The sequence below is a fragment of the Salarias fasciatus genome, chromosome 10, assembly GCF_902148845.1.
Source record: "Salarias fasciatus chromosome 10, fSalaFa1.1, whole genome shotgun sequence".
NCBI lineage: Eukaryota > Metazoa > Chordata > Actinopteri > Blenniiformes > Blenniidae > Salarias > Salarias fasciatus.
In genome coordinates, this window is record NC_043754.1 from 12810169 (window position 1) to 12835808 (window position 25640).

General features: G+C 43.7%; 1 protein-coding gene and 1 long non-coding RNA gene across 2 annotated transcripts; one reads left to right on the forward strand and one right to left on the reverse strand.

Annotated features, from left to right (window-relative positions):
- The first annotated feature begins 314 nt into the window (after positions 1-314).
- Positions 315-2520, forward strand: msx2b (muscle segment homeobox 2b). The gene is made up of 2 exons (XM_030100868.1): positions 315-805; positions 1167-2520. The coding sequence occupies exons 1-2, from the start codon at positions 412-414 to the stop codon at positions 1616-1618; spliced, it is 846 nt and encodes a 281-aa protein (XP_029956728.1). The 5' UTR covers positions 315-411; the 3' UTR covers positions 1619-2520.
- A 10891-nt stretch (positions 2521-13411) lies between these two features.
- Positions 13412-23206, reverse strand: LOC115396089 (uncharacterized). Its single transcript, XR_003932351.1, has 3 exons — positions 23194-23206; positions 17150-17152; positions 13412-13495 (listed from the first exon to the last, which is right to left on the reverse strand). It is a non-coding gene; the product is annotated as an uncharacterized LOC115396089 (long non-coding RNA).
- Positions 23207-25640: the final 2434 nt, after the last annotated feature.

Genomic DNA, 25640 nt, shown 5'->3' on the forward strand with positions numbered 1-25640 from the left:
GTTAGTCAGGTCGGTGTGGTCCTTACAGGTGCAGAGGAGTGGAGGTGTTTTGTTTAGTTTTCCTATTTTTTTTTTTTTTTTTTTGTCTCTCTTTCTTTCTTTTCTGAAATCAAATATTTGGAAAACAGTGTATGCATGTATATGTAAATACTTATATTCTGGGAGAAAATGAGAAAAAAAAAACTAGAGGTGTGTAGTTTCATAACTGGATTTCAGAAGAAGAGGAACAACCGGAAGGAGCAGGAGAAGGTGTATTTGAGCGGAGTGAGCAGGGCTCGCTGTGATTGGCTGAAGCTGCTCCGTGTCAACGTGCCGCTGCGTCCTCAAACTCCCACACGGCGCCCGACAGTTCACGACAGCGCGCGCACCGAGCTTCACCTGGCCACAAGCCCGAGCAGACACGGAGGAGACATGTCCTCTCAGGAGACGTTCAACGACGCGGGCTGCACTTCTTCCGAGGAGGACGGGAGCCGCGCGGACCTGCCCGACGCGCCGCCGCCGCTCGTGGAGAAGACGTCCCCGGCGGCGCGGCGGCATCACCCGTTCAGCGTGGAGGCGCTCATGTCCGGCGGCAGGAAGGCGGACAGGCGGAGCGGGGAGTTCACGGGCTGCTATAAACCGACGGGAGGCTCCCCGGCCGCGGGCTTTAACCCGCTGTATCTGCACCGGGAGGCGCGCAGTCCTCCGGAGGGAGGCAGGCAGTGCGCGCCCGGTGCGCCCTCGTCGCCGGTGAAATCCGAGGCGTCCGAGTCCGAAGACTGCGCGGCTCAGTGGGTCACAGCCAGCGCCTTTTCTGCACAACCACGTAAGTCTCGCACCTTTCTTAGTGATCATCAGTATCTGTGGTTTTGACAACTTAATTTCTTTTTCATATCCTGCTGCTCAAACTCACAAAAACTCACAAAACTTTACAGTAAAGTTTGAGGTTTTCGCATTAAGAGTGAATGAAGATGGAAAAACCTAAATCATTATCTGAAAACATGTATTATAAGAGAAAGCTGATTTCTTAAGTTTGAAATCTGTAATAATCTAGAAGATAAAATGCATTCTGTTGTTTTTCAATCTCTATTAGATCTGCTCCACATCCACATAAAATCCATCCAGTGACATTAAAACGGCGCATTTCCAAAACCGGTCTTCATCCTCACCTTGTTTCTCTTTCCCAGGTCACATCAGTGCTTCCTGCCAGCTGAGGAAACACAAGACCAACCGAAAGCCCCGCACTCCCTTCACCACGTCGCAGCTGCTGGCTCTGGAGAGGAAGTTCCGGCAGAAGCAGTACCTCTCCATCGCCGAGCGAGCGGAGTTCTCCTCCTCGCTCACCCTGACAGAGACCCAGGTGAAAATATGGTTCCAGAATCGCCGGGCCAAGGCCAAGAGGCTTCAGGAGGCCGAGCTGGAGAAAATTAAGATGGCCGCGGACGCCAAGACGGCGGCGGTGGCGGCAGCCGCAGGAGCTTTGCACCCCGGGTTTACGTTACCCCTGTCGCTGGGCGCCATGTCGCTGTACGGACAGTCGTACTCCGCCTATCACGGCCACCACAGACCCATTCTGCCCATTTCGCCTTTAGGACTGTACGCCGCCCCCCTGGGCTACAGCATGTACCACTTATCATAAAGATGGAGATATCACAGACTTGAGTGAGACACGTTTTAAAGGATTCCCACGCAAAATCTGTTTATAAAATATCTACTGCACAAGAAGTGTTCGCATCCTCTTTTATGAGCACTTTGCAGCAAATTCTTCTTCTTTTTTTTTATTGCCACCCAGGATGAAAAACACTTCCTCTCTTGCCCATTTGGATAGTTTACATGACTGCGTCTACGTCAAGACGGGCGCTTCCGTCTGGCTGTTTATGCTCTCTCCTTGTTTACTTCTGAAGTAATTGAGCTGGGTGAGGACTTGCACTGTGCGCCACGACACAGACTGTGACTTTTTCTATGAAAAAAACAAAACAAAACAAAAAGGGCCTTCATACCAAGAGACTTAGGAAACTGATGTGGGTGAATCGGGTGTTTTACAAACTCAGGCCAGATAAAACATATCACGGAAACACTCTTGTTTATTCCCGCTTTTCCCAAAGTGTCTCGTTTGCCTTGATGCAGCAGTCGGATCCAGGTTAATGGGCTCTTTTGAATCGGTCAAGTTCAGCCCTCTCAATAATCTTTGCGCCACAGTAATTCAAACTTTGCTCATGTTTCGTCCGTCATAGCAATAAAAGCATCTTTGCCACGCCATCGTGTCTTTACAACACGTTTTTAAAGCATAGACATATTTATTATCCTTAAAATAACAATGCTGGAAATGTACGAGTGCCTTATGCTTTTTGTATTTATGAAAGGTCGCAACAACATGGTACAAACTTTCTGACCACGATGTATTTATAGTACCTTTCTTCCTGAATGTCCCTTTGAAAGGGCTTCCATTGTGCTATGCAGTTTGTATTTTTTTGTATATACGTTTCTCCTGTCTGTTTCATTGTTGAAAAGAGCAAAATGATTAAAGCCTTATAGACTGTTTCTCTCATAAAAGGCTTTTTTTTTTTATTTTGGGAGTGAAAAAATAAAGCTGAAAAATGTGAACATATGCATCCGTTCACTTGAGATCTCAAGTCAAATTTCGGCAATAAGAGTGAAACAATCCAGCTGTTATTGCTTTTTTTAATGCTTTGTGTGTGTGTGCGTGTGTGTAGTTCAATCCCACGTCTGTGTTTCCCATCAGACAGTGGTCACTTCAAGGAAATGTTTGACAAGCCATGAATGATACCCATAAATTATCCAGCTTCACAGATACTTCTTGTTATTACTGAGCTGCTGTCCTCCACAGTGGTCAAACTTTTCCCTTTTTCTTCTTTTCATGTTTCTGAGATGTAATTGTATAATTGTATGTTTTTTTTTTCCCCCCCTCTTACAGAAATGCCATGTGTTATCTTTCTGGATCTTATTATCAAAGCAGAATGAGGATTTGTTGTCACATCTGTCCCTGGTATGAGTTGGTAGGTTTTGTTTTTGTCAGGATTTTCACAACCAAACCACCGAGTAGCGGCAACTTTTACGATTTATTTAACTACAGCGTTTCCATCGGCTTGTGGGAGACGTGTCGATGGACATAACTGTTGCTTGTTTGTCATAAATTTCCTCAGCTGATCAGAGCTGTGCATCATATTCTTCCTGCCTTATTAGATTTATTGGCTTTGTTTTGAATTGGCTGAACCAAGCCAGACCCGTCCAGCTCGGCGCTGGTTTTTTTATTGAGCCACGGGGCGAGTTTGATGGTGTGTGGTGCCTGTGTTTTGTCACATTTGTAAAAGAGAGAACGAAAAGAAAAGGAAAAAAAAAGAAAACGGGATACAACTTCCGTGTGACTTTGATGTAATGAGGAAATCGTTTATAGGCAGCAGCATCATATTTATGAGGGTCCCCTTTAATCAGAACAAGGCAGGGAGGCCAGGCAGCAAAGGGAAGCCAGCGAGTCGCTTTCAGATGAGTGAGCAATCAGCTTAATGAAGTGCAGATTGGCAGGAGAGAGACTCCCAATCTCGTGTTAAGCTGCACGACTGGAGAGGTGTTGCATTTCAGCGGCAGAGAATTCAGTGTTCACAGGGTTGTCACAAACACTGGGGATTGTTTTGGTCTTCTTCATGTCGATGTGCATAATTGCAATGTTTCATGTGACTTTAGCTCTCTGAGTTGTCATGTGTTTGCCTGTGACCTCCTCTAGTGGCTGTTTGGAATATAGCATCATGGGAAAACCCTCTCACGTGTTGTAGAACACCTTTTGGTATTCAGAGTTTCTTGAACTGTCAACAAAAAGCAAAGCAAATTTGATTAATTTCCTGATTCCCATATGCAAATTAGGCACACAAAGATTAAAAATCCCAGAATTAAAATATCTTTTGACCACAGAGATATAAAAAAAAAGTACAATCAAGCTTCCTTCTATGGGTGATCTCTCTCATTTACACATCCAGCTAAAAACGCGTGGGAAAACGTTTCCAGCTGACGCAGGGCAAAAGGAAGGATGCATCCGGAACAGCTCCATCCCATCAGCACACACATTAACACCTACCGGCTGCTTAAAGTAATCAACTTAGCCAACAAGCATGTCTTTGTATTGAGGGAGGAAACTGGCAAAACACATGGAGAGAATTCAGAATCCTCACAGAAAGGCCTGGAGCCTGGAGGGTATGTGTGTGTTGTGATGCTGCTGTTTTTCACACCCTCTTAATAGTATTTTAGCTGCTGTGACCTGTGGTTCCTCATATGGAACTGACCTTGACCTAGGGGCCAGTGAGGTCGGATTGTGGTCCCAACAGGAAAGGCAAAAAGAAAACTATCTAGTCTGGAGGGCAAGTTGCAAAGACCTGCTTCTGCAGCTGAATAAGCACAAAGTATATTAATGTAGCAGTTTTCCCCCTGGCTGTTGTGTGCTTAGCATTCTGTATGACACATACCGAACTCTTGTTTTAAATGTCACTGACACTCCTGTAACTGCCTGATTCTTTATGAAACTTCACAGATATACATTAAGAAAAAAAAAAAACAAACTAAACAAATTGATCCCACATTGTCGTCAGGGGAAAGTCGAGAAAAGATCCAAGAAAGGCCGCAGTGGTTTATTGATCAGTGAGGAATGGCAGGTGACACCTTCTATATGGGGCTTTTGTTCATTCAGGCAACCTGTGGTTCTTATTGAAAAAAAAAAAAAAAACCTGCTGTATACATTTAATGAGGTTTATATCAGATCGGGCTTAGTCCACCAACTGTCGACATGTCAGGATAAAGGAAAAACATTTATACAGTCTTTTTATTTTCCTTCATGCTGTTATTGCACACTGTCATGCTGCTGCCAGAAGCTCACAGGCAGAAGAAGCCCTGAACACCCCAGAAGCTCCGCAGTGAAATGTTGGTAGTCAAAAGTAATTTCCTCTCCCTTTACATGAGAGTATTTTTGATTCTCTGTGGTTTCCCATTTCAAATTTGTTTACAGACACTAATGAAGCCTTGGGCAGCAGTGTCCTCAAACAAAGACAACCCCCCTGTGAGTTTCCATGGACGGACCGGGACGGGATGCACAAGACTGCTGCTGTTTACGTGATGCGACTGTATGTGTGTGTGTGTGTGTGTGTGTGTGTGTGTGTGTGTGTGTGTGTGTGTGTGTGTGTGTGTGTGTGTGTGTGTGTGTGTGTGTGTGTGGTCTATTGAGACATCCCTCGAGAGCAACACAGTAGCAGATGTAAGGGAATTGCCCGGAGCAGGCCAGTGGAAGAAAAGGATGGCCAGCGCTTCTAAAGACACACACACACCACACACACACACACACACACACACACACACACACACACACACACACACACACACACACACACACTTTCCATTTCACTGCTTTTTTTGGAGAAATATATTTTGAAACTCTGAGTGTAATCATCACAAAAATACAAAGACAGGATAAAAAAAAAAAATCACTTCACAAGCTTTTTGCTTCATCTTTCATGTATCTCCTTCCGCTGCAATGTGTTGAATATTTATTCCCCCTGCAGTTCAGTTTCGGTTTAATGTTGAAGATGACTTTAAAGCTGAAAAATGGATTAGTTCATAGAAAGAAACAACTTGTAAAAAAAAAAAAGGATCTCTCAATATTTTTATGCATTGTTCCAAGAATTACTTTTATTCATGGATGCTGGTGTGAATTTCTTGAAGCCAATACTTTTTTCTGACACGTTTTACTGCTACAACATCAGTCTGCTTTAATAAGATTTTTGTCTAGTGGCTCTCATCCTATTTCTTAAATGCAAACACTCGATCTTTAATTTCACTCCTGAAACCCCTATATACTGCTTGTTTGATCTATAATACATTAAAAATAGACACAGGTCTCTCCACAATTTGTCTTCTGTCCTGTTTCTGTTAAAATATTGTCACTGATAGTCACTCACCTAAAAGTGAGTCTGAAGAGAGGATTTGATGATTTCCCATTCAGATGATGAAAAGTGGCTTCCGATGTTTCGCAATAACTTATTTAACTTTGTTTACATGTGAAACAGCAGCAGGCACTCTAATGAGGCCTATAAACTAGAAGACTCTTCATTTCCATGCTGGATTTAATGCCACTAAGTCACAGTCACGCCGAAATCTCTCCTTTATTGCAAAATGAAACCTTAAAGCGACTTCTGAAAGCACTGCTAAACGGCAATTTACACCATTTGCATGGTGCTTCTGACACCATAAATAAACTGTCAATAAAAATGTATTGCTTGCTTATCTGGGACCACAGAGACTTCCCTGGTGTTTCCTGAGGCAACGCGAGCATGACGCTGTTTCACACTTGATTGGTTTCAAATGGAAAAGACTTGATTTCTTATATATGACACACAATCCTGTAGACTTTGGAAGATGGAAATGCATGTGAGTGATGTTTGTAAAATGTGTTCTGGGGATGCTTAGTTCGTATTTTATTTCATATGTGATGGATGTTAAGGAGTAACTGCACTGAATTGTGGCACTAAAAGAACAGCTTGGCAGGTCATGTTATTAAAGTGGTTGCGTCTACGCGTGAGTGCTTATTCCAGTGCCCGTTCAGGGACGTTTGGACTGTCGCTAGTTGACGAATGAATTCCATTTGGGAGTCACTAAATCAGATCGATGACCTTTTCTGCAATGGTTTGCCGTGTAATTGTTGCAAGACACCGGCATTACCATCAAGCAACTGCTCAAAACAAGACAGCTGTCAGGAGCAAGTATCAGTCAAACCACTGCAAAACATCAAACCGCACACTAAGGGGGACAAATCGGGACTCGGTGGAATTCCGTGTCTGTATTATGAGCCTATTAGGAGCAGAGGAGTCAGCAAGTGTTAATTTTCTTCCTCCAATCAATAGTTCCAGCAAATGAGAAGAAAAACGTGGGAGGGGAAGGATGACGCCGAGGCACCTGAACGTGAAGGGAAGTAGATTTGTTGTTAATGTGCTCCTCCTCTGTCAGTACATGAAGTCATTACAACACAAAATGAGCCGGCTCAGTGAGACGATAGCCTCCACTGGGTAAGATCAAGCCCATTAACTGGTTTCTCCTTTATCAATAATAATCTGCTGTTATTATTCGTTCTTCTGATTGCATTCCCAATAATAGGTGTGTGCTCCCATGTTTGCATGTTCTTCCTGTGCATGCGTGTGCATGTTATGCGAGATCAAATGGAGATTGCATCTGGAATGGGAGAGCCAGAGCACGGATGAAATTCGTTTTAACATCCACTAGGTGTCAGCAAAGCAACAAAAAACAAACGCAATCTCCTCATCCCTACACCGACCCACCAGGGACCATCCGAAACAGGATGTTTTCAGTTGGCTGCCCTCCTTTAAATAGAGCGAGGAGAGACCAAAATACCAGAGCAGAGGCGCTCCAGTCCAAGTTAAAGCTCTGTATAATCAGTGTCCGCCGAGGTTCGCTCAGCTTGACTGACTCTGATAGAGAATTGGAGCATCTGGGAAAATACAAAGGATGCTTGAAGAGGAGAAAACACTGGCAAACATGCCAGGACTGTTCCAACACCTGTTTTACTTCGCTGCGTGTTTTCATCCCAGTGACTCTGGGTGTGTCTGTGCGTGCACGTGGCCGAGGGAACGCTTTCCCGAACGCTTGGGTGTGTGAGTCTCTGCAAACAGAAGGAAGAGGGTGAATTTGAGCACTCCACTCGTGTCAGTTAGCCTTCGCCGCTCCATGGGAGACGACGGCGGAGGGGAGATGTCGCAGATTGACTGTGCCACGTGTGTGACCACAGTCGCTCGGTCGCCATTACTGCAGTACCTTTTCTACCTCAAGAGTTAATGTCACTGCGATAGACACTGACATTTCAGGGCACAGGAAAGTGCTCTTTCTCTCACTTTTTTCTTCTGACACACACACACACACACGCGCGCACACAGTCCCTGCCAGTGTCACACAACATTACACATGTAGTTATTATTGCCACTGTGCTGTGTTCCCTCGTCCCCGTCCTTGGCTTCCAGCAGCAACACTGGTCCAGAAGCTTTTTTTCCAGCTCTGTTTCAATATATCTGTATTCTCCAGAACAGGCTTGTGAAACATCTGGGAAAATTTAATTTAAAAAATGTTTGTGTCTGCTTCAAAAGATGAACCACTCAGTCGATTAATTTTTTTTTTAATTAAATTGGGACTCAGGAGCACCGTGTTTCTCCAGAGAGTCTCCTGGAGAATGCAGATAGTGTTTCTGTTAAAACGGAGCATCTGGCTGAATTTCAGCAGAGAAGAAGTGTGCCTGTTTCCTCTGACAAGAGGTTTCCAGGGGTGCCACAAAAATATGCAAAATGACTCACTAAGCTGCGAAAGAAATAGTATTCACCACTCCCCTCGTCAAAATGTTCTTTTTTTAAACACCATTTCATAACCTTATGATGATTCTATGACCTTATAGGAGTCACTTATGTTCATATCAGCTTTATTATCAGCTGGATCTGAAGCCATGTGAGTCAAAGGCTGCTGAAGCCATATGATGTGCGAGAACATAGCTGTGAGGATAAAAGATATTTATAGATTCACATGTATTATTTCATGCACTTGCTTCCTGAGCTACACTCTCACTCACCGGCTTATTAGGTGGGATTTGGCACACGTCTGCCGGTTCAAAGGAGACAGGATTAGTAGGAAGGGGGCACAGGTGACTTGTCTTTTCAGGCGTGTGTGCGTATGTATGTGTGTTTGTGTGTGTGTGTATTACTGTTGTAGGGGCCTCAAGCTGTTTGCACACACACTAACACACACATAACTGCGACTTCTCGTCCTTGTGGGAACAAAAACCAGATGAATGAAAGTCAGAGCAATGTCATATCATGTGCATGTGTTCCTGTAGCGCTGCACTGGTGTGTACGTCGACCCGAGTGCACCATGAACCCTGCGCTCCTGTCTCTGTGGGAAGGAAGGGTTGCCATCGAGAAAAAAACAGGTTTGAAGGCCTCATTGCCGTTGTTGTTACTGCCCATCTCCACTCGCATGAGCAGTGCACCTGCCTCAGCATGGACACGGTGTACGTCTAACCTCTGACGCCTGTGGAAACAGCAAAGGCCACCGATTCAGATCGGCAACATTTGGATCTGCGGTTACTGAGAAGAGCCCTGGACCTCCACTGGGAAACTTGCCAGTGTGGCTTCAGTCAAAACTCCTGGAGAACTGTGATTTATAACAAGATGAAGAGGACTGTGAAACAGAAAAATGTCTCAAATGCTAAAATAGCTGTCCTTAACTTGTCTGGCCAGAATTGTTCACTAACTTAATAGGTGTGAATTTCAGATTATATCATAGTTTAGCTCATGTTTAGCGACGAGCCCATGGTGTCTGAGCAAAGGAACAAAGGTCCTTGTTATCCTCTCGTTTGTACAACCGCTCCTGCTTTATTCATGCGGCCGCGGAGCTTGACTTTCAATCCTGAGACAATGACTGGAGTCCTCAGTGACTGCGTCCCTCGGGCACCAAGTTCGGTTAGCGGCGGCACGGCCATGTGTCAAACCGAGAGGTGCTTGACGGAGCGAGGACGGGAAGAGTTGCCGGCTCGATCCGCGAGCGACAGCTCCCCTGCTACGCTCTCGTAAGGCCTTTCCCCGCATCATTAACGCGGAGCGCCCGGGAGGTCGGGGGCAGGGGTGGGGCTGACGGGGTATCTCATGTTTGCAGCAGCTGGAGAACCATTTGTAGGGATGGCTGAAGGATTCCTACACTTGACCTCTTCTGTATTGTTCCTGCAGCACGTAGCGAACAGCATGTTGCTCCAGAATCGGTTGTTCGGTTCCCAGTCGAGCTCTGCTGAAAGCAGCACGAGCAGTTTGAATATTTATAGTTCCGGCTGCACAGTATTATGCAAACATGTCTTGAGATTAATTTTTCTAAATAACAGCACTCACTCTCCTGGCCCTAATTTACACCAAATGTAAATAATTGTTTAATTCATCACGTACGTCTGCAGTTCCCAACAGCGTTGTTTCAGAGGAGGAGCAGATTGTTTTCTCGTTTTTGTTGTTTTCATAAAGTTACTTCCCATGCATACTAATCTGGATCTAATTCCGAACAACTATCCAATCTTCAACATGAAGACAATGATTTTAGATATTTGGTGGTTTCAAAAAGTGACTTGTATTGTCACAGACTGTTATTAATAACTTCATTGTCTACTGCTTCACTCTGTAGAGTAAAAAAAAAAAAAAAAAAAAAAAGCAGAATTATGCCTTACAATAGCAGCTTGGAGTTAATGTGGCTGCTGTCTTCAATCACCAGTTTGTTGTGGAAAGTACATGATGATCAATAATTATAATTCTGAATTGTCAACAATTTAGGACCATTTCAGTTTTGTGAATGATCGCTTTTCCTTAGAAAAGAACATATAGAAGCGCTAACTGTGCGTATTTACATAACTTTGACAAGACCTCTGATCTGAAAAGAGCTGGATTGTGATGTTCAAAATCATCTGGCGGGCCAGATATTATTGTTCCCGAGTCCGCAGAGGAAGAATAAACCTTCCTATGTGGAGTTAACCAGCTCAACGTGTGTGTCCTCTCTGTTCCCCACCACAGGTTAGTGAAATGTCATTAAAATGAATGTAAAAAGCAGACATTAATGACTGAAAATGTTTATTGAGCAGATCGTATCTGGTTGTAAGCAAGGTGGTCTACAGATTTGTAAGAAAAAGTAAAGAAGGTCTGTTAATTAATACTATTGCTAGCGGAGCTGGATAACGTAGAATAGTGTGTGAGAAAATCTAACAAGTAGTAAAAGTTCGTAGTGCTTGGTTTAAAATGTGTTTTATTGGGTTAAAAGTAAAGATTTTCTGAGGAAAATGTGTGAATTTGTTTTTGTATAGATTGTAAGACAAGAGTGAGGGAAACAAGTTCATGATCTTATTTATGCTGTTCAAGTAATTCTCGTAGAGACATGTTAAGTTAATGGAATGTAACAAATCACGATTGTCCAAAAAGGATGATATGGCCAGAGTAAAGGAACCGGGACTGAAGATGACGGCTATCTGTCGTATGTGACACCTGAATCCTGTCGCAAGATAAAAACCTTCCTATGTGGAGTTAATCATTTATTTTCAATTCTTCACCACCTTAGACGATCATCTTCACTATACGCTGCCTTCTGGTCATATTGTCTGAGGGGCGACACGCGAAAGCACATGGAAACATAATTTAATGCAGATCAGGACCACAGTGATGCTGTGGTTAGAATGGTTAACTCCAGGCTGGACCTTTCTCAGTGCACTTTGTGTGATTTTTATGTAATTTGTCTTTATCATAACACTTCTGCGTCTTTCTTTCAATTAAAAGACTGAGGGACCTGTCTGGGGAACGTTCAGCAGTTTTCTCAGCGTTACCTGGACTCAGCTGCTCCCGTGACGCTCGCCAATTGGAATGATGATAGACAGATTCATAAATATTTAACATGCAAATTGCTGCTTTCCTGCATGTTTCCAGATCCGCGATGGCACTAAAGAAATGCTAATATATTCTAACAATTCACAGCTGTGAATTCTGACCTTTTGCCAAAGATGCTGCTGGTTGCCAAGTTATTAGAGCCACGTGTTCGGGCAAGAGAGCGGCTTTTTCAATACACGTAACCCTGCATCAGCGCCAGTCTCTGTCATAATATGGTGTTGAGATTCTGCTGAAAATGAAGGGGGGGGGGGGGCATTTATGGACGAAGATGGCATCCAGGATGTAATGTCGTGCTTGTTTAGACAGCTTTGCCTGCACATCAAGGAAAAATAAAAAAGACAATTATGGTAACTTGTGTCACGATTACACTTGTTACACTTGCTGGTCGACTGAATCATCCACCATTACAGTCACCAAAGTGTCTTTAATACATGTAGCTAAGCACGTTCTCATACTTTTAGGCCAAATTCCCAGAGTAGCCGCTCCACAGTTAAAAATTACTGAAATCTGCCATCCTATAGCTATAAAAATGTATATGAACAGTGTAAGGAGCTTCCTTTGAAGCTTATGAAGACGATCGGAATGAAAAAAAATCAGCTTTTTTTTCCTCAGCAACACCAATTCACAAAGAAAAACACAAACTATGAGCCCATAAACTAAAGGACATGACCGTAATTATAATCAAACGCTAGAAAATGCAGTTGATGCGGTGACGAGATATGCGAGGCCGCGAGGAGACCCATAAACTTTAAAATGCTCAAATAAAAACAGGAACCAAGTCATAAAGCTATGAACTGAAGGATCTTCACGTATCCCAAAACTCAGTCTTTTTAGCGGTGGATATGAATACTGCCTTCTTCGATGGGCTTTGCAGTGCCTTTTGGTTGTTCAAAGACCAGATCAGGTATTGCAACTTTAAAAAAACAACAGCATTCACCCAGTAACCTTGCAGCATTTTTATGACTAATGACTCTGATTTATGATGTTTTGACAACCTGTGAATAGATTCAGTGGAACCAGGATCACTAAGTACTCACCATGCATTATAATCTCGCTGATTAAGCAGCGTTGTTTGTTGTTTCATCCCCAACAGCAATAAATTCAGTTGAGCAAGGCATAAGAAACTTCTTCAAGGTGTTTATATTTGTGTGTGTTTATACTTCTTCCGCAGTAGTGGGAGTCACACGGAATATGATACAGCGATAAAAAGCAAATGTCCTTCACCCTTATTTCCAAAAAACAATGCCCTGCAACATTTACAGTCTTAACAAAAAGCTGCGGACTCCCTCTCTGTCCTCGAGATCACTAAAACACAACAGTGGAGGCTGACGTATTAAGGCTGTGCGATACATGAAGGTCTGCGATACACTGTCATTTTCCTAAAATTTGACATTGAAAAATATAATATCATTTATATTGACAAAGTGTTTCGCATTAAAATTTTTGTTTGAAGAGTTGCTGCGTTTCCCTATTTCTCCCCTGCCTGCAGCCTCTGTCACTCTGAGCGAGCTGCTCTCACAGCCCCGCCCCTTCCTGCACGCTCGCCCTGTTTCTTGACTCAATCCAGACAATCGGGCAGGGAAGAGCGGTGAAAGATGACGCTAAGAGACCTCCAGTTCTCTGCTGATTCGATCACTTAACAACTAATGGATGAGCTGAAAACAAAACCTTCAGCGTTTTGTGAGGTCGCGATTCAGCAGAAATCATGAAGCACCGATCAGGTTGCGTCATGACGCTGGGATCGTTTAGGATGTTGAGTTTTTGCTCTTACATGTACTTCAGGTCTTGGAAAGCAACCAAATATTGATTGTGATGCTCTCACACTGATTGAATCACTTGTCTCCTTTTACCTGGGCCCCTCTGGTTATGCCTGAGGAGCTGTCAGGTCTTGAGACAAACCTTTTAAGGAACAGTTCTGCATGAAACATGAAAGGTGAAAGATGTTCTCATAGTGATTTGTAAGAATCGAGAAAGAGCTATCAATCTGTCAATCCTTTCCGTGTCCGGGCCGGGTGAGGTTTCCCGTGTTGGGTCAAATTAGGCCGCAGGCTCCACTCCTTATGAGCGGTAAAAGTGAAACCAGTGCAGCTGCCAGCTGGAGGCGGCGCGGAGTGATACGAAGGGAGAGAAAATAGTGCCAAGCGTTTACGAGGTCTGACATTTTCGTTGACAACGGTTTGTGATGCAAATATATCACTCTTTCGAACACACATTGGTTTGAGAAGAAAAACGCTTTATTTTCGGGAAACCCAGCAAACTTGCAGGAATACTTTCGTCTGGACCAAAACCGGACAGGATCTCCGCTCACTGGACGCTGTCAGGGGTAAGTCTGTGTGAATGCACAACACTGCTGACGGGGATGCCATACAGATTAATGTCAAAAATTCCTGAACTATCCCTTTAAGGACCCTGCTATCATCTCCCATCCCCCTAAATGGAAACCACTTATCTAGACTCCACGATCTCTGGCTCTACTTGTCCATGGATCAAACCCTCCTTGAGCAAGACACTTAAAGCTCGTGTCCGGAGTTTCCGTTCGTTTCCAATGTATGTATCATTTTTAAACAGAGCTTCAATGTGTCAGTCTGGTTCGATCCTATAATATAATATTAGCAAAAGCAATATAAACATTTATTTATGAGCTCCGCCTTCGTCTCATAGACCCCCATGTTATCCGAAAAAGCGCCAGTCAGCTTCAGCCAATAGATTTCGAGCTTCCGCTTTGTCATGCTGTCAATCAACGTGTGGAGCAGCCAGAGAGCACGCGCACTCGCCCAGGCAGAGGTGAGTTAGCTACACAGCAGCCGTCCTGCTTACCTCGGATATATCCATTGTCTGCTGAACATCCACCGTAAACAGCTAAACATGTAGGATGCTGTAGGAGTCGGAGGCTCTCATTTTCAGCCCACGGGTAACGCGCGTGTACAATTAAAGGGGCGTGGCTTGGTCGCTCACGAAAGCAGAGGGAGAGCGGAACCTCGAGACGTTGGATTAAACAAAACTCTAATTCTTTCAAAACTCCGGATATGAGCTTTAACCCTAACTTGCAACTTAGTGGCCATGTTTACATGGGCCTATAATCGAATTGTAAGGTGAAGCGGATTGTAAATGTGTCATATAAACACCTGAGTGGATCCGCTTCACTCGGAGTGGATTGTATTTCGGATCCGATTGGACGAGGTAGTCTACGCCGATCGATAATCCGCTCCGTGTCTCATATAAACAGTGCTTGACAGCGGAATGGATTAAACTGGGGATTCCTCGTTCTGTGCAAGCTTTCCCTCGTATGTAGTGACGTGATGACGTGTGCAGTAAACGGGAAACAGGACAGTCAAAAACAAGCAGAAGAACTCGCGGTGGTTGAGAAACACTTTTTTAATATATGTCCCGAGAGAACAAACACTGGAGAGGCGAGATGGACGCAAAATCGCATAACAGCGAGTTGTTCAAAGAGCTCCGTGGTAGACTACCAGCGGACCACTTGGCCGATGTTTCGGATTTACTGATTTCCATGTTAACGAGTGATGGATTTCTGTGAACACATGCTGGTAACAGCAGACGCTAAAGTAAGACTCACAAAAGGCTCTAAACTTATAAACATACTGTCATCGATGTTCGCTAGAACGACCACAAGTTTCAGTCGGGTTTTCAACATGTACTGGTCACAAGTTAACAGGAAAACCAGTTCATTTGAAACATCGGCAGGCAGAGAGAGCGGAGCCTCGCAGCCGACCGGTGTAACACCGGGACGTGTCGCTCGGCGGGGCGGTACTCCGGCCAGGGGAGCGCTCGCTCTTTGAGCAGCGTATCATGGAGATGTTGACAAACTGTGTACAGGTGGTTTGTATTTTGAGAATGGTGCAATGAAAAATCAGAATAATGAGAAAAAGATAGACCAGATAAGTAAAAAAAGAGAACAAAGGTCTAGATCTGGCTTCTATGCAGTCATACATTTTTCGAAAAACGAAATGGAAAGGGTGAGAATCCAACGTTTGGATTAGAAGTCGAACCGCTCTTCCGGCTCAGCATGGCACAGCAGCAATGTCTCAAAAGTATGCACAATCTCTCGACACGCTGATATTGGAGGAATCCTTACAGCAGTACCATAGGCGAGGTACAGAAAAATCAGACCACATACAGTATGTGTCCGTCAGATTTTACATCCAACTGTGTGAGCACAACAACCTAAGGGATTTCATTATCCACATTTCCTCTCACAGGGTCAGATGCCCTTGTGTGGACAGATGTATATGACTCACAGGAAGAGGGGAAGACCTCCCACTTTGCAGTCTGTGAAGCGAATACAGCAGGGGGGGGTCCGACTGTCAGTCAGCATCCTACACATTGTGCATGTCTGAGAGTCAGCAGAACCCTCCACTGCTGCGTCACATTAAAAGCAAGATGACCCCAGGGTGGTGGTTGCCTGCTTTGTCAGTCTGACAAAGCCCGTTTGGCCCTTTTCGTACCGTTGCAAGGGCGATTTGCTGTGTGTGACCTTTCAAAGGGCAATGTAACATGACAAAAGCTGTTAACATCTGAGGAGCACCTGGGGGGGGGGGCTTCTCAAGATATAGGCCATTCTTACAGTTTTAGAGTTCATCCGTTTGTCATCTTTAAAATGGACTTCCCCTGTTTTTCATGCATTGATGTCAGCGGTTTTATGAGGGCCAGCAGATTTCTCTTAGCACCAAGAGAAAGCGCAGTACAAACCTGGGGTGGGACCTTATATAAGGTCTTTACGTAGAAAAAGAAAAAAAAAAACTTTTACACATGCACATTGAAGACAGTGACAGTCTGTAAAATCTACATTTGGTCATACTGAAATCCGGACTTCAACCAATCGGAGCTTCAAAACAAATACGTCACGCGTTAGCTTCGCTAAGGGTTAGCTTTAGCTCTTTAGCTCTAGCTTCTCTACACGCAAAGACACGCAAAAACGTCTTTTCCTGTCAGAAACTCACCAAGCGCAGACCCTTCAGACTCTTGCTCTTGCTTGATTGTTGCTTTCAGACGATGGTTAAAGCTTATCTCCATAATCGGAGATACAAAAAGCGGCAACGCTGATTGCCGAGGGCCTGCGGGAGGGGGGCTCGGGGGAGCCATCTTCACCGTGTGACGTCAACAACCGGTATGTGAGGCGCTGCCTCTCTGAGCAGCAGAAACACACAGGCACGGAGGAAATAAAAAAACGCTTTGGGGGTGTTTTTGATGAGTACATAACTATATGACAAGGTTAAAACATACAAAAAGTGAATTTTGCGTGATACAGCCCCTTTAATCCCAGGAGATGCTGCACAGGAAGCAGGTACTTGACATGCTGATTGAAAATTCACCATTGAACACGTTCATCAACATCCACATCGCCCAGCATTATGGCGTCATTTTAGTGCCAAAATTCCGCGCGCAAAAAAATCATAATCGCGCACAGTTAACCCACTCTCTGTGCGCCCGCGGTGCCTTTCTGCGCGCGCGCGGTCACTTTCTACATGCGCGACATCACTTTCTGTGCGCGCGCGATCTCTTTCTGCGCGCGCGGTGACATGTCTGAGCTGTCTGCTCGCGCGGTGGTGTTGAGTTTTGGCACTCGGTGGGCGGGCTTTGAGTTAACGCCACTCAACCCCCCTCTCCTTTGTGATTGGTTCCTCTAAATGTCTACTGTCTTCAAATGGGTCTATTACTTTTGTGACTTATGAAACTTATCAACATATCACCTGCTCAAAACAAAGGAAAAAAAAAAAGCAAAAGTACTTCACTGATCCTGGCATAAAATCAAATGAAATCTGAGAGAGAGGGAAAAAGACAGAAAAAAAGGAGAAAAAATTAACTATAAATGTAGGATAGGTATAATTGAATAACAGATATAAACTAAATAACATAATTAGAGTTTAAATATTATTTTAAGACAGATATAATCAAATAACAAATATAAACTAACAGATATGAATTAGATAATTTACATATAAATCTAAGACAGATATACTTAAATAAATAACAGATATACACTAGCAGATACAAATTAAATGTAATTAAAAAAAAATCTAAGACAGATTTATAATTAGATGAATAACAGATATACACTAACAGATATAAATCAAATATAATTTACATATACATTTGAGACAGATAGCCTTGATGGCTCCATGAAAACGTTTTTATTCATTATTTCTCCTCCCAGGAAACAGCCAGGTCTCCTCCACAGTAATCAAATCACTGTATGGAGGTTATGTTATGTGAATTTTACTCCTCAATTTTCCAATTCTGCCGCCAAACGATGACTACCCGCCCTACTTAACCTCTGATTGGCTCTGACCGGAAGTCAGTAGACGTTTAGAGCAACCAATCACAAAGGAGAGGGGGGTTGAGTGGCGTCAACTCAAAGCCCGCCCCCTGAGTGCCAAAACTCAACACCACCGCGCGAGCAGACAGCTCAGACATGTCACCGCGCGCACAGAAAGAGATCGCGCGCGCACAGAAAGTGATGTCGCGCACGTAGAAAGTGACCGCGCGCGCGCAGAAAGTGTCCACGCGCGCGCGGAGAGGCATCGCGAGCGCACAGAGAGTGGGTTAACTGTGCGCGATTTTGATTTTTTTGCGCGCGGAATTTTGGCACTAAAATGACGCCATACAGCATCCAGTAAACTCGTATCTGTCTTTCCCGATATGTGCACAGTTTTCATATCCCAAATACGGCCATTTCTTGAGCTAAGCTGAAAACTAGAATCACGTCCAGTCACAAACTTGCCTTTGTGACCTGCAGACCAACTCTCCATGCTTTTACATTGGACGTTTTATTCCTCTATGAATCGGAATGAAGCCTAATTCAGCTCGAAAATGACCATGTAAATGCCTGAAAACTTTAATCAGAATTAAGTTTAAATCCGAATAGACCGGTGGGTTTCTTCTCCTTTGGAAGCGGAATTACATGCCTATTAGGCGTGACTTCATTCTGCTCATTCTGCTCCGTCGTGATGACGCAGTATTTCAAGATGGCGACCGCAGACTGTGTTTCGACTTGTATGGAGACGATTTATTTAAAAGCAGTTTTAGAAGAATTGGATGTAATGAAACGAGCGGATCGACGGGGGCCCAACGACATGGACTTTTTCAAAGCTGTAGCATCAAATCGAGAAAGAAAGATAAGAAAAACGTTTTTTTACTTCCGTGAGGCGTCACTGTGTCACAGCCACCCCCTGTCCAATCACAACGCTTCGCAGACCCCGGCGTCAGAGAGGATTTAATTCTTCATTTTTCCCATGTAAACACGACGCTCATTAATATAATTCTGAATTACTGTATTCAGAATAAACCAATTCTGAATTAAAAACACCACGTAACCACACCAACTGACTCCTAAATACTACAAATAAATCAGCTGTCTGGTTCAGGCTAGCAGCGTTTGTTTGGACAATGAAATGTTGGTGGAAAAGCACAGGTTGAGAAACACAGACTAAAAAAATCTAAAAAAAAACCAAAACCAAAACAAAAAAAAAGATCTGTAATAGAGCATGGATAGGGGAAAAAAAAGTGAGACATGAAGGTCATGACTGGCACATGTCCCAGCCTCTCAGACAGCTAATGTATTCCTCCCACTCACCCCCAAATTTACAAAATCACTCTTCATGTGACCCTTTTAGATGTATTTTTAAGCGAGCACACGGTTATAAAATAGAAATCTGTTAGAAATAGCGCCTCTCAATAAATCATTACGCTCAGTATTAAAGAAAGATTGAAATCCTATCCGGCACGATCTGTTGCTCTTTGCACACAAGTGTTGGCGAGTGCGCGTGTTAATATTTATATCTGTAAATGCATGCGCTCAATTATGGACGCAGGCGTTCACGCTTTCACTCCATTTTGTTTGAACATTCAGTGTTCCCACGTGTGTGTGTGTGTGTGTGTGTGTGTGTGTGTGTGTGTGTGTGTGTGTTCACGTGCGTGTGGCAGCTAGTTTGAGTAGTGCTCCTGAATAGAGGATGTCAGTGAAACGGCTAGCCTCTGGGGTTTAGCTTCCACTCTACATGCTGCGAACGCTGTTCTATTCTAGGAACTTGCCTAAAAACAGAGAGGAACACAGTTGTGGCACTTTCTGACACTCCTACTTCTGGTGCAGCTGCTGTTTGGTTTCGTCCGCAGAGGGCGGGGGGTGGGGGGGTGGGGGGGGGACGGAGAAAAGGGAAGAGGAGCAGAGAGGACGAATGAGGGGAAGGCGTAGGGGAGACATTCATCCTCAAGGCATTTATTCAGCCAGCCAGTCAGCCGTGCACTTACATAACCAGCTGGCAAGCGAGGCAGTCAGTCAGTCAGTCAGTCACTGGCCGGTCGGTTATCCATCAATCTAAGCAAAACGCAGGGCCGGTGAACACCTCTTCAGCCTGCTTGAGCCAAAGTGAGCCGAGTCGTTGGGAGGCGACAGATTCGGGACGTTGACTGTGGCAGGTGTGTGCATCGCTTTCATCCGGCCGCCTGACCAGGGAGAGCTAATCGGAAGTGGCAGGGCAGGAGGTGTGAAGACGGAGGCAGAGCGCTTGGCGGGAACATGCTTTAGCTTTATGAGGTAAATGGAAGACAGAGCTGGACGGAGGGCTTTATAAGGTGTGAATCACCGAGCAGATGCTGCTGGGCCGGTGTCATGGCTCGCGCGTCTCAGTGCCTTTCGTGCCAACGTGCGAAACGTCAGGAGCCACTGCAGCTGTTTTTCCCCTCAACGTGCTGTCAATATCATCGAACAATTAGTGTACGTCTTCTGGTTCGAGTGCTTTCTCCCTGAACTTTAAATGACTCTAGGTGGTGCTCTATGACTGTCTGCTCTTATGGGATTCCCAGTCTCAATTAAAGTTTGACCTCCTTTTTATTTAAGAGTGTTTAAAGGAGCAGGAAAGTTAAAACACAGTATTTTGCTCGCTTGCTTCAAGCAAACGATATAAAAGTCTTCATTAAAACAGTGTGTGAATGTTGAAGCGTTGCGTTTCCACTCGTAGAAATAGAAACTTGAAAAGCAGAATGTTTATTTGAATGAAAAGGATCATAACTTCAAATATCTCTCCTTATTTTTCATCATCTTCTTCCTGCTCACGCTTCCAACTTCCTTTTACAGAGAAAACTCCAGCAACTCCTTGGAAGTTATAATGAATCCAATTTAGCATGAGAAAAGAAGCACTGAAGCCCTAAAATTAAACCTTTTTTTGCAGGTTGTAGACTTGTATGTGCTCAGCATGAAGAACAGAAATATCCAACTGCAAATTAGGTTCCATTCATAAGCAAATGATGACTTTTCTTTAAAACTTCAAGCAGGATATAATGAAAAAAAATGCTATTGTGAAGGTGAATAAGAAACTTCAGACACACGCCAGTCATATTTACGGAAAGAAACACACAAAAAGCCAAGACACAAAAACAAAATTAAACCAAACCAGTTGAGAGACGAATAGAATACTGTGGTACAATTCTCATGAATATCTCTAGAATAAACCATACGCCCGTCTCAATTTCATTTGCATATTATACCATCAGACGGTAAACAAAACAACTCCTGTGCTTTTCCTCTTCATCCTTCTGCCTCATACGGCCAGAGTTAAACCGCAAGAGACCCACAAACACATGCACATGCACACGCACACACCTCTTGAAGCTCTCGGCAGCAGCAGGTAGACGACGGAGGCTGCTGACACAGCGGTTATTCTCAGCCGTGTTTCATGCCGGACGTAATGCAGTAAAAATGGTGTGAGTGGAATCGGCCTTCTGTCTCCTGCAGCCAAGACAGTGACACATCTGAGGACAATGCAGTGCTCGGAGAAACTGTAATTTAATTGAGAGACACAGAGGAAATGATATCAGTCTCACTGATGTCTCTGTAAAGTTGTTATGGGATTTAATTTGCAGCATTGTTGGACAGGTTACCGTACAATAACTCACTCTCCTCCATTTCTGGCCCTTTAGTTGAATGTTGTGAATAATGAGGTGGACTGCTGGACGGGTGAATTAGTTGCCCCGATTTATTGCAGAAATGTATCATATTGAAAATAAACAGCAGCAACAGATTTGGCCCCATTTCAACACAGATACCAACACAGACGCATTGTATTCTCTGCAGTTCTTTAAATGTTAATTAAAAGTCAGTTTTTTCACAGCTGATGCAATGGTTAAGAAATGAAACAAACTTGTGTTTACTACTACACAGACTTATTTCTGTACTTTGGAGCTAAAAAAAAAAAAAAAATCTTCTTTTAGTTTCCATTTTGTCTTGACAAGCTGTTTCTTTTGGACTTTTCTCCTCTCATAAACTCCACTTAATATCCTTTTTAAAATTCCACTATGATGAGAGAATACTCAGAAAGCCTGACAGCCCAGCATCAATGTTCCTGAGGTTAAATCACTGCGATGAATTAATGAAATGCCAGAAATCATTTCAAAAGGCAACATCATTTACTGGAGGGCAACAGCCCAGCTCATGTTTGTCCAATTATTGTGAGGTTAATCCACCATATTGACTCACAGAGACAAAAACAAAAATCCAATAGTTCTGTTTCTGCTGAATGTGTATTGCGAGTATCCAGGGGTGGTGTTTACGTTCACCGATATATTCAAAAACGATGAATACTGACTCAGATCACGCAGTGAAACGAAACCGTGAAACTATTTTCAAAGTAATAATCATCCTAATAAAGCATTTCCATTTGAAATGAATAATAGCTACAGCAAACAGGATCACACTTCGGGTTTACTCACTGTCTGAGGGTGTTTACTGGAATGGTGCTGCAGTTTCAAACTTTCGCCACAAAAAGTTTAGCTCTAATTTAGTCCGGCGTTTTTTCTATGTAGCTTTTTTTCCTTTTGACTCATTCACCTCTTTAGCTTGATGAACCACTATTTATTTCCTCCCACGCCTTCAAGCTTACCTTCAAGCATAAGGGAGATGTTCTCTTCTCGTCCTGGCTGGGAGTCACTGTATTACAAGAAAAATCTTACCCCTACCTTTTTTCTTTCATTATTTGTTTTGTGTGAATATGTATGACTGTAAAAGACACCGAAATGAATCGGAAAGAAGACGAGCTGGAACTGCAAAAGATTTTTTTTTTTTTTTTTTGCCTTTTTTTTTTCACCATAAAGCCATGCAGTTTGTTCATGCATAACTCCACAGGAGTGTCAAAAGCAAAAGAGTGATATGTGCAGTAATAGATGATTTTTCCTCCTCAGGTCCATAAATCCTACCTCTTCTGAAAAATGTTACCATTTGTGGGGATATTATCTCCTTACATGTAGTGATTCATGTTTCTTACTGTTTTTCTGGACAAATTTACCTGAAGTCCTGCAACCTGCAAACTGTCCCAGAGCGACGTCAGTTATCTTTTCTGTCACCACAGACGCTGGTCTACTGTCACACACACATACATGCTTTGAGACACGTTGGCTCATCTTAGAGTTAAATTCAGAACATCAAAGGTTTGAAAGCAGGTCAGAGATTGCATCTTCTCCCTGTGTGACCTGTCCTGAGTGGATCCTGTCAAACTCCAAAGCCCCTCGACGCTACATGACAAAACTGAAGAAGTGGTAACACCCTTAAAGAGAACACTGATCATTAAAGCCCCTCCTCCAAAACAATAAAATAAAATACATATGGCTCACCTTAATACAGACATTGATTATTTCATGGTCGTTCTCTTTGTATCTGAGCCTTCTCTTGCGTGTCCACCCAGGAGCTGATGTCTAATGACTTGTTTATTACCAGCTGATGCTCTTTTCAGAGATCTGCCATCACATGGTGCCCTTACACCAGCAATTAACTATAATTGCTTTCCATCTTCAAACAAATCCTCTCTGCTTTGATATCCTATCCTGACTACAAATGTAAGGAGCCTCTGCATTCACTTCAGTCAATAATGGGAGGTAGAGAGGGTAACTCTCAGGGATTCGATGAGTGGGGGTATTATTTTCCCTTTTTCATGTAAAAAAACAAAACGGAACAAAAAAACCAAGGTCCTTGTACTCCTCAAAACAAAAAGCACAGAAACATCCAAACCAACACTGTAGGATGTCCCCGAAGCACCAATATGAGCTGACACAGCAGCATTGATCTGATTACATCATTTATCAATGTTGTTTCCATGAGTCCCAAATACTGTTGGCCTTTTTCTGCCATCAGCCTCCACGAACACCTGGATAGCACTTCACTGAGAGACGTTTCTACTCTATCACTGTCAAACATCTCGCTAAAAAAACTTTGGCCGACAGAGGAGGGGAAAAAAAAAAAAACATCTTTGCAGCTAATTCAGAGCAGTCTGCAGTCATGCTCAGTGAGCTGGAGAGAAAGGAGAGCTGTTTCATTAGAGGGATAGTTGGTCTTGCTTTGTGTCATGTTAACAGGAACATACCTGCTCGGACACTGGCAGCTGACGTCAGCTGCATTGAGAAGAGCCGGCAGAGGTCAGGAGCAGTTTGACACCAGGGAACTGTGCTTTAAGTCTCCAATTCACACAAGACACACAAAAAAATGCTATAAAACAGTGACTTTCATCTATTTATTTTTTTGTGGCAGCACCCTTAAAGCACATCATTATTCACACAACACCCTGTCCTAACGTTACACATGAGGGCAATCTGTGTGCCTGTGAGAGACCTCCTATTTTCTCTTCAGCCAAGAAAAGAGCACAAAACGCCTTGGGTAATTATTTTGTTCATATCCCCCCGCCTTTTTTTTTACTCAGAGTATAATATAGACACTTTAAATAGGGCTTCATCAGATTTATACCTGTATTGATTCTCTCACACTTCCATGCAACATTAAATGAGAATAGATGATATTTCAACACCATTATCCTCCGGTGAGACGCAGTGTTCCGACAGGATATGGATCACCGCCGATGACTATGTGACGGGCTCTGTGTTGGTTTTGTGGTTTCCGGGCCGTAACGAGTCACTGCAGAGCAGTCCGGTTACTCCGCAACCAAACCTTCACCCCAGCCAGGAATTATCCATGTTAAGCTGACAACATGTCAGTGTTCCGGTGTAGCTCCGCCATTGTGCTCCACGATTGCCATGACGTTATTGTCATTAATAACCCAATAAAGCAGAAGCAATGACATTTGTCTCCTTTCTACAAGAGCTGATAATGACGGTTATTACAGGAAGACAAAGGAACAGTCTAAGTCCCTAATGAGCCCTTCCCTCCTCAGCGGAAGAAGGGCTTTATCTGCACAGAGGCGTGTGTTGGAGCTTATTAAAGATATGTGCCACTCTGAATGGCAATTTAGTCAATTAGGACACTAAAACAAAAAATAAATAAATAAGGAAATGAAAACTGAATGTTCTGTATGGTTTCACATGACGATACATGTTTTAGAAGCCCAAATGATAACACTGGCTATATGTAATTTGTGGTAAACCTTTTATTCTCTCCTTCAGTCGCGTGAATCACGGTGCAACGTGTCGACAAATGAGGGATTGCAGGATGGCGTATGTACCTTTGAGTTTCAAACTAACTTTGCTTCAAAACCACAACATGTTAAACAATAACTACTAAATTTACAATAGAATTTAAAATCCTTATTTTAACCTATGAAGCTCTTAACAACCAGGCCCCATCATATCTTAAAGAGCTGTTATGAGAACACTTGGTTCTCAGAGTGCTGAAGGTTCCTCGGTTCTCTAAAAGCAGAACAGGAGGCAGATCTTTCAGCTACCAGACTCCTGTCATGTGGAACCAGCTCCCAGTTTCTGTTATGGAGGCTGACACAGTCTCTACTGTCAAGGCCAGGCTGAAGACCTTTCTGCTTCATAAAACTTAGGGCTGGTTCAGGCTGGACCATTTTCTTATATCCCTTTCCCACTGCAACAAGCGGGTCGACTCGTGTTTTCGACCCGCTAATGATCGCCTTATTAGACTCCTTTCCCACTGCCTGCAGACCCGGGTCGAGCTGCCTGCTGGCCAGCCGCATCGCTGCGTTTTCCCGCACTGATGGTGTCCCACGTTGATGACATCACCAGCGCGACGGAGCAAAACGAAAGTAAACAATGTAGCGGAACACAGTCCCCGTTACCTGTAGATGAATCTCCTCTTCCCCAAGGATCAGGAGATGCTCTCTGGTCTCGCTATCTTGCCAATGCTGGGTCATCTTGACGAAGGAAATCTCACGCTGTGTCCAGAAACAACAACTAGCGCGCTAACGTAGCCGCGCTGTGTCGACGTCATCATGTAAGTTCCCGGAT

What these genes read in the sequence shown, in the direction of transcription:
- msx2b (XM_030100868.1), top strand. Translation starts at nt 412, where the DNA reads ATGTCCTCTCAGGAGACGTTCAACGACGCGGGCTGCACTTCTTCCGAG. An exon ending in CGCCTTTTCTGCACAACCAC is followed by an intron (nt 806 to 1,166) that starts GTAAGTCTCGCA and finishes TCTCTTTCCCAG; the next exon opens with GTCACATCAGTGCTTCCTGC.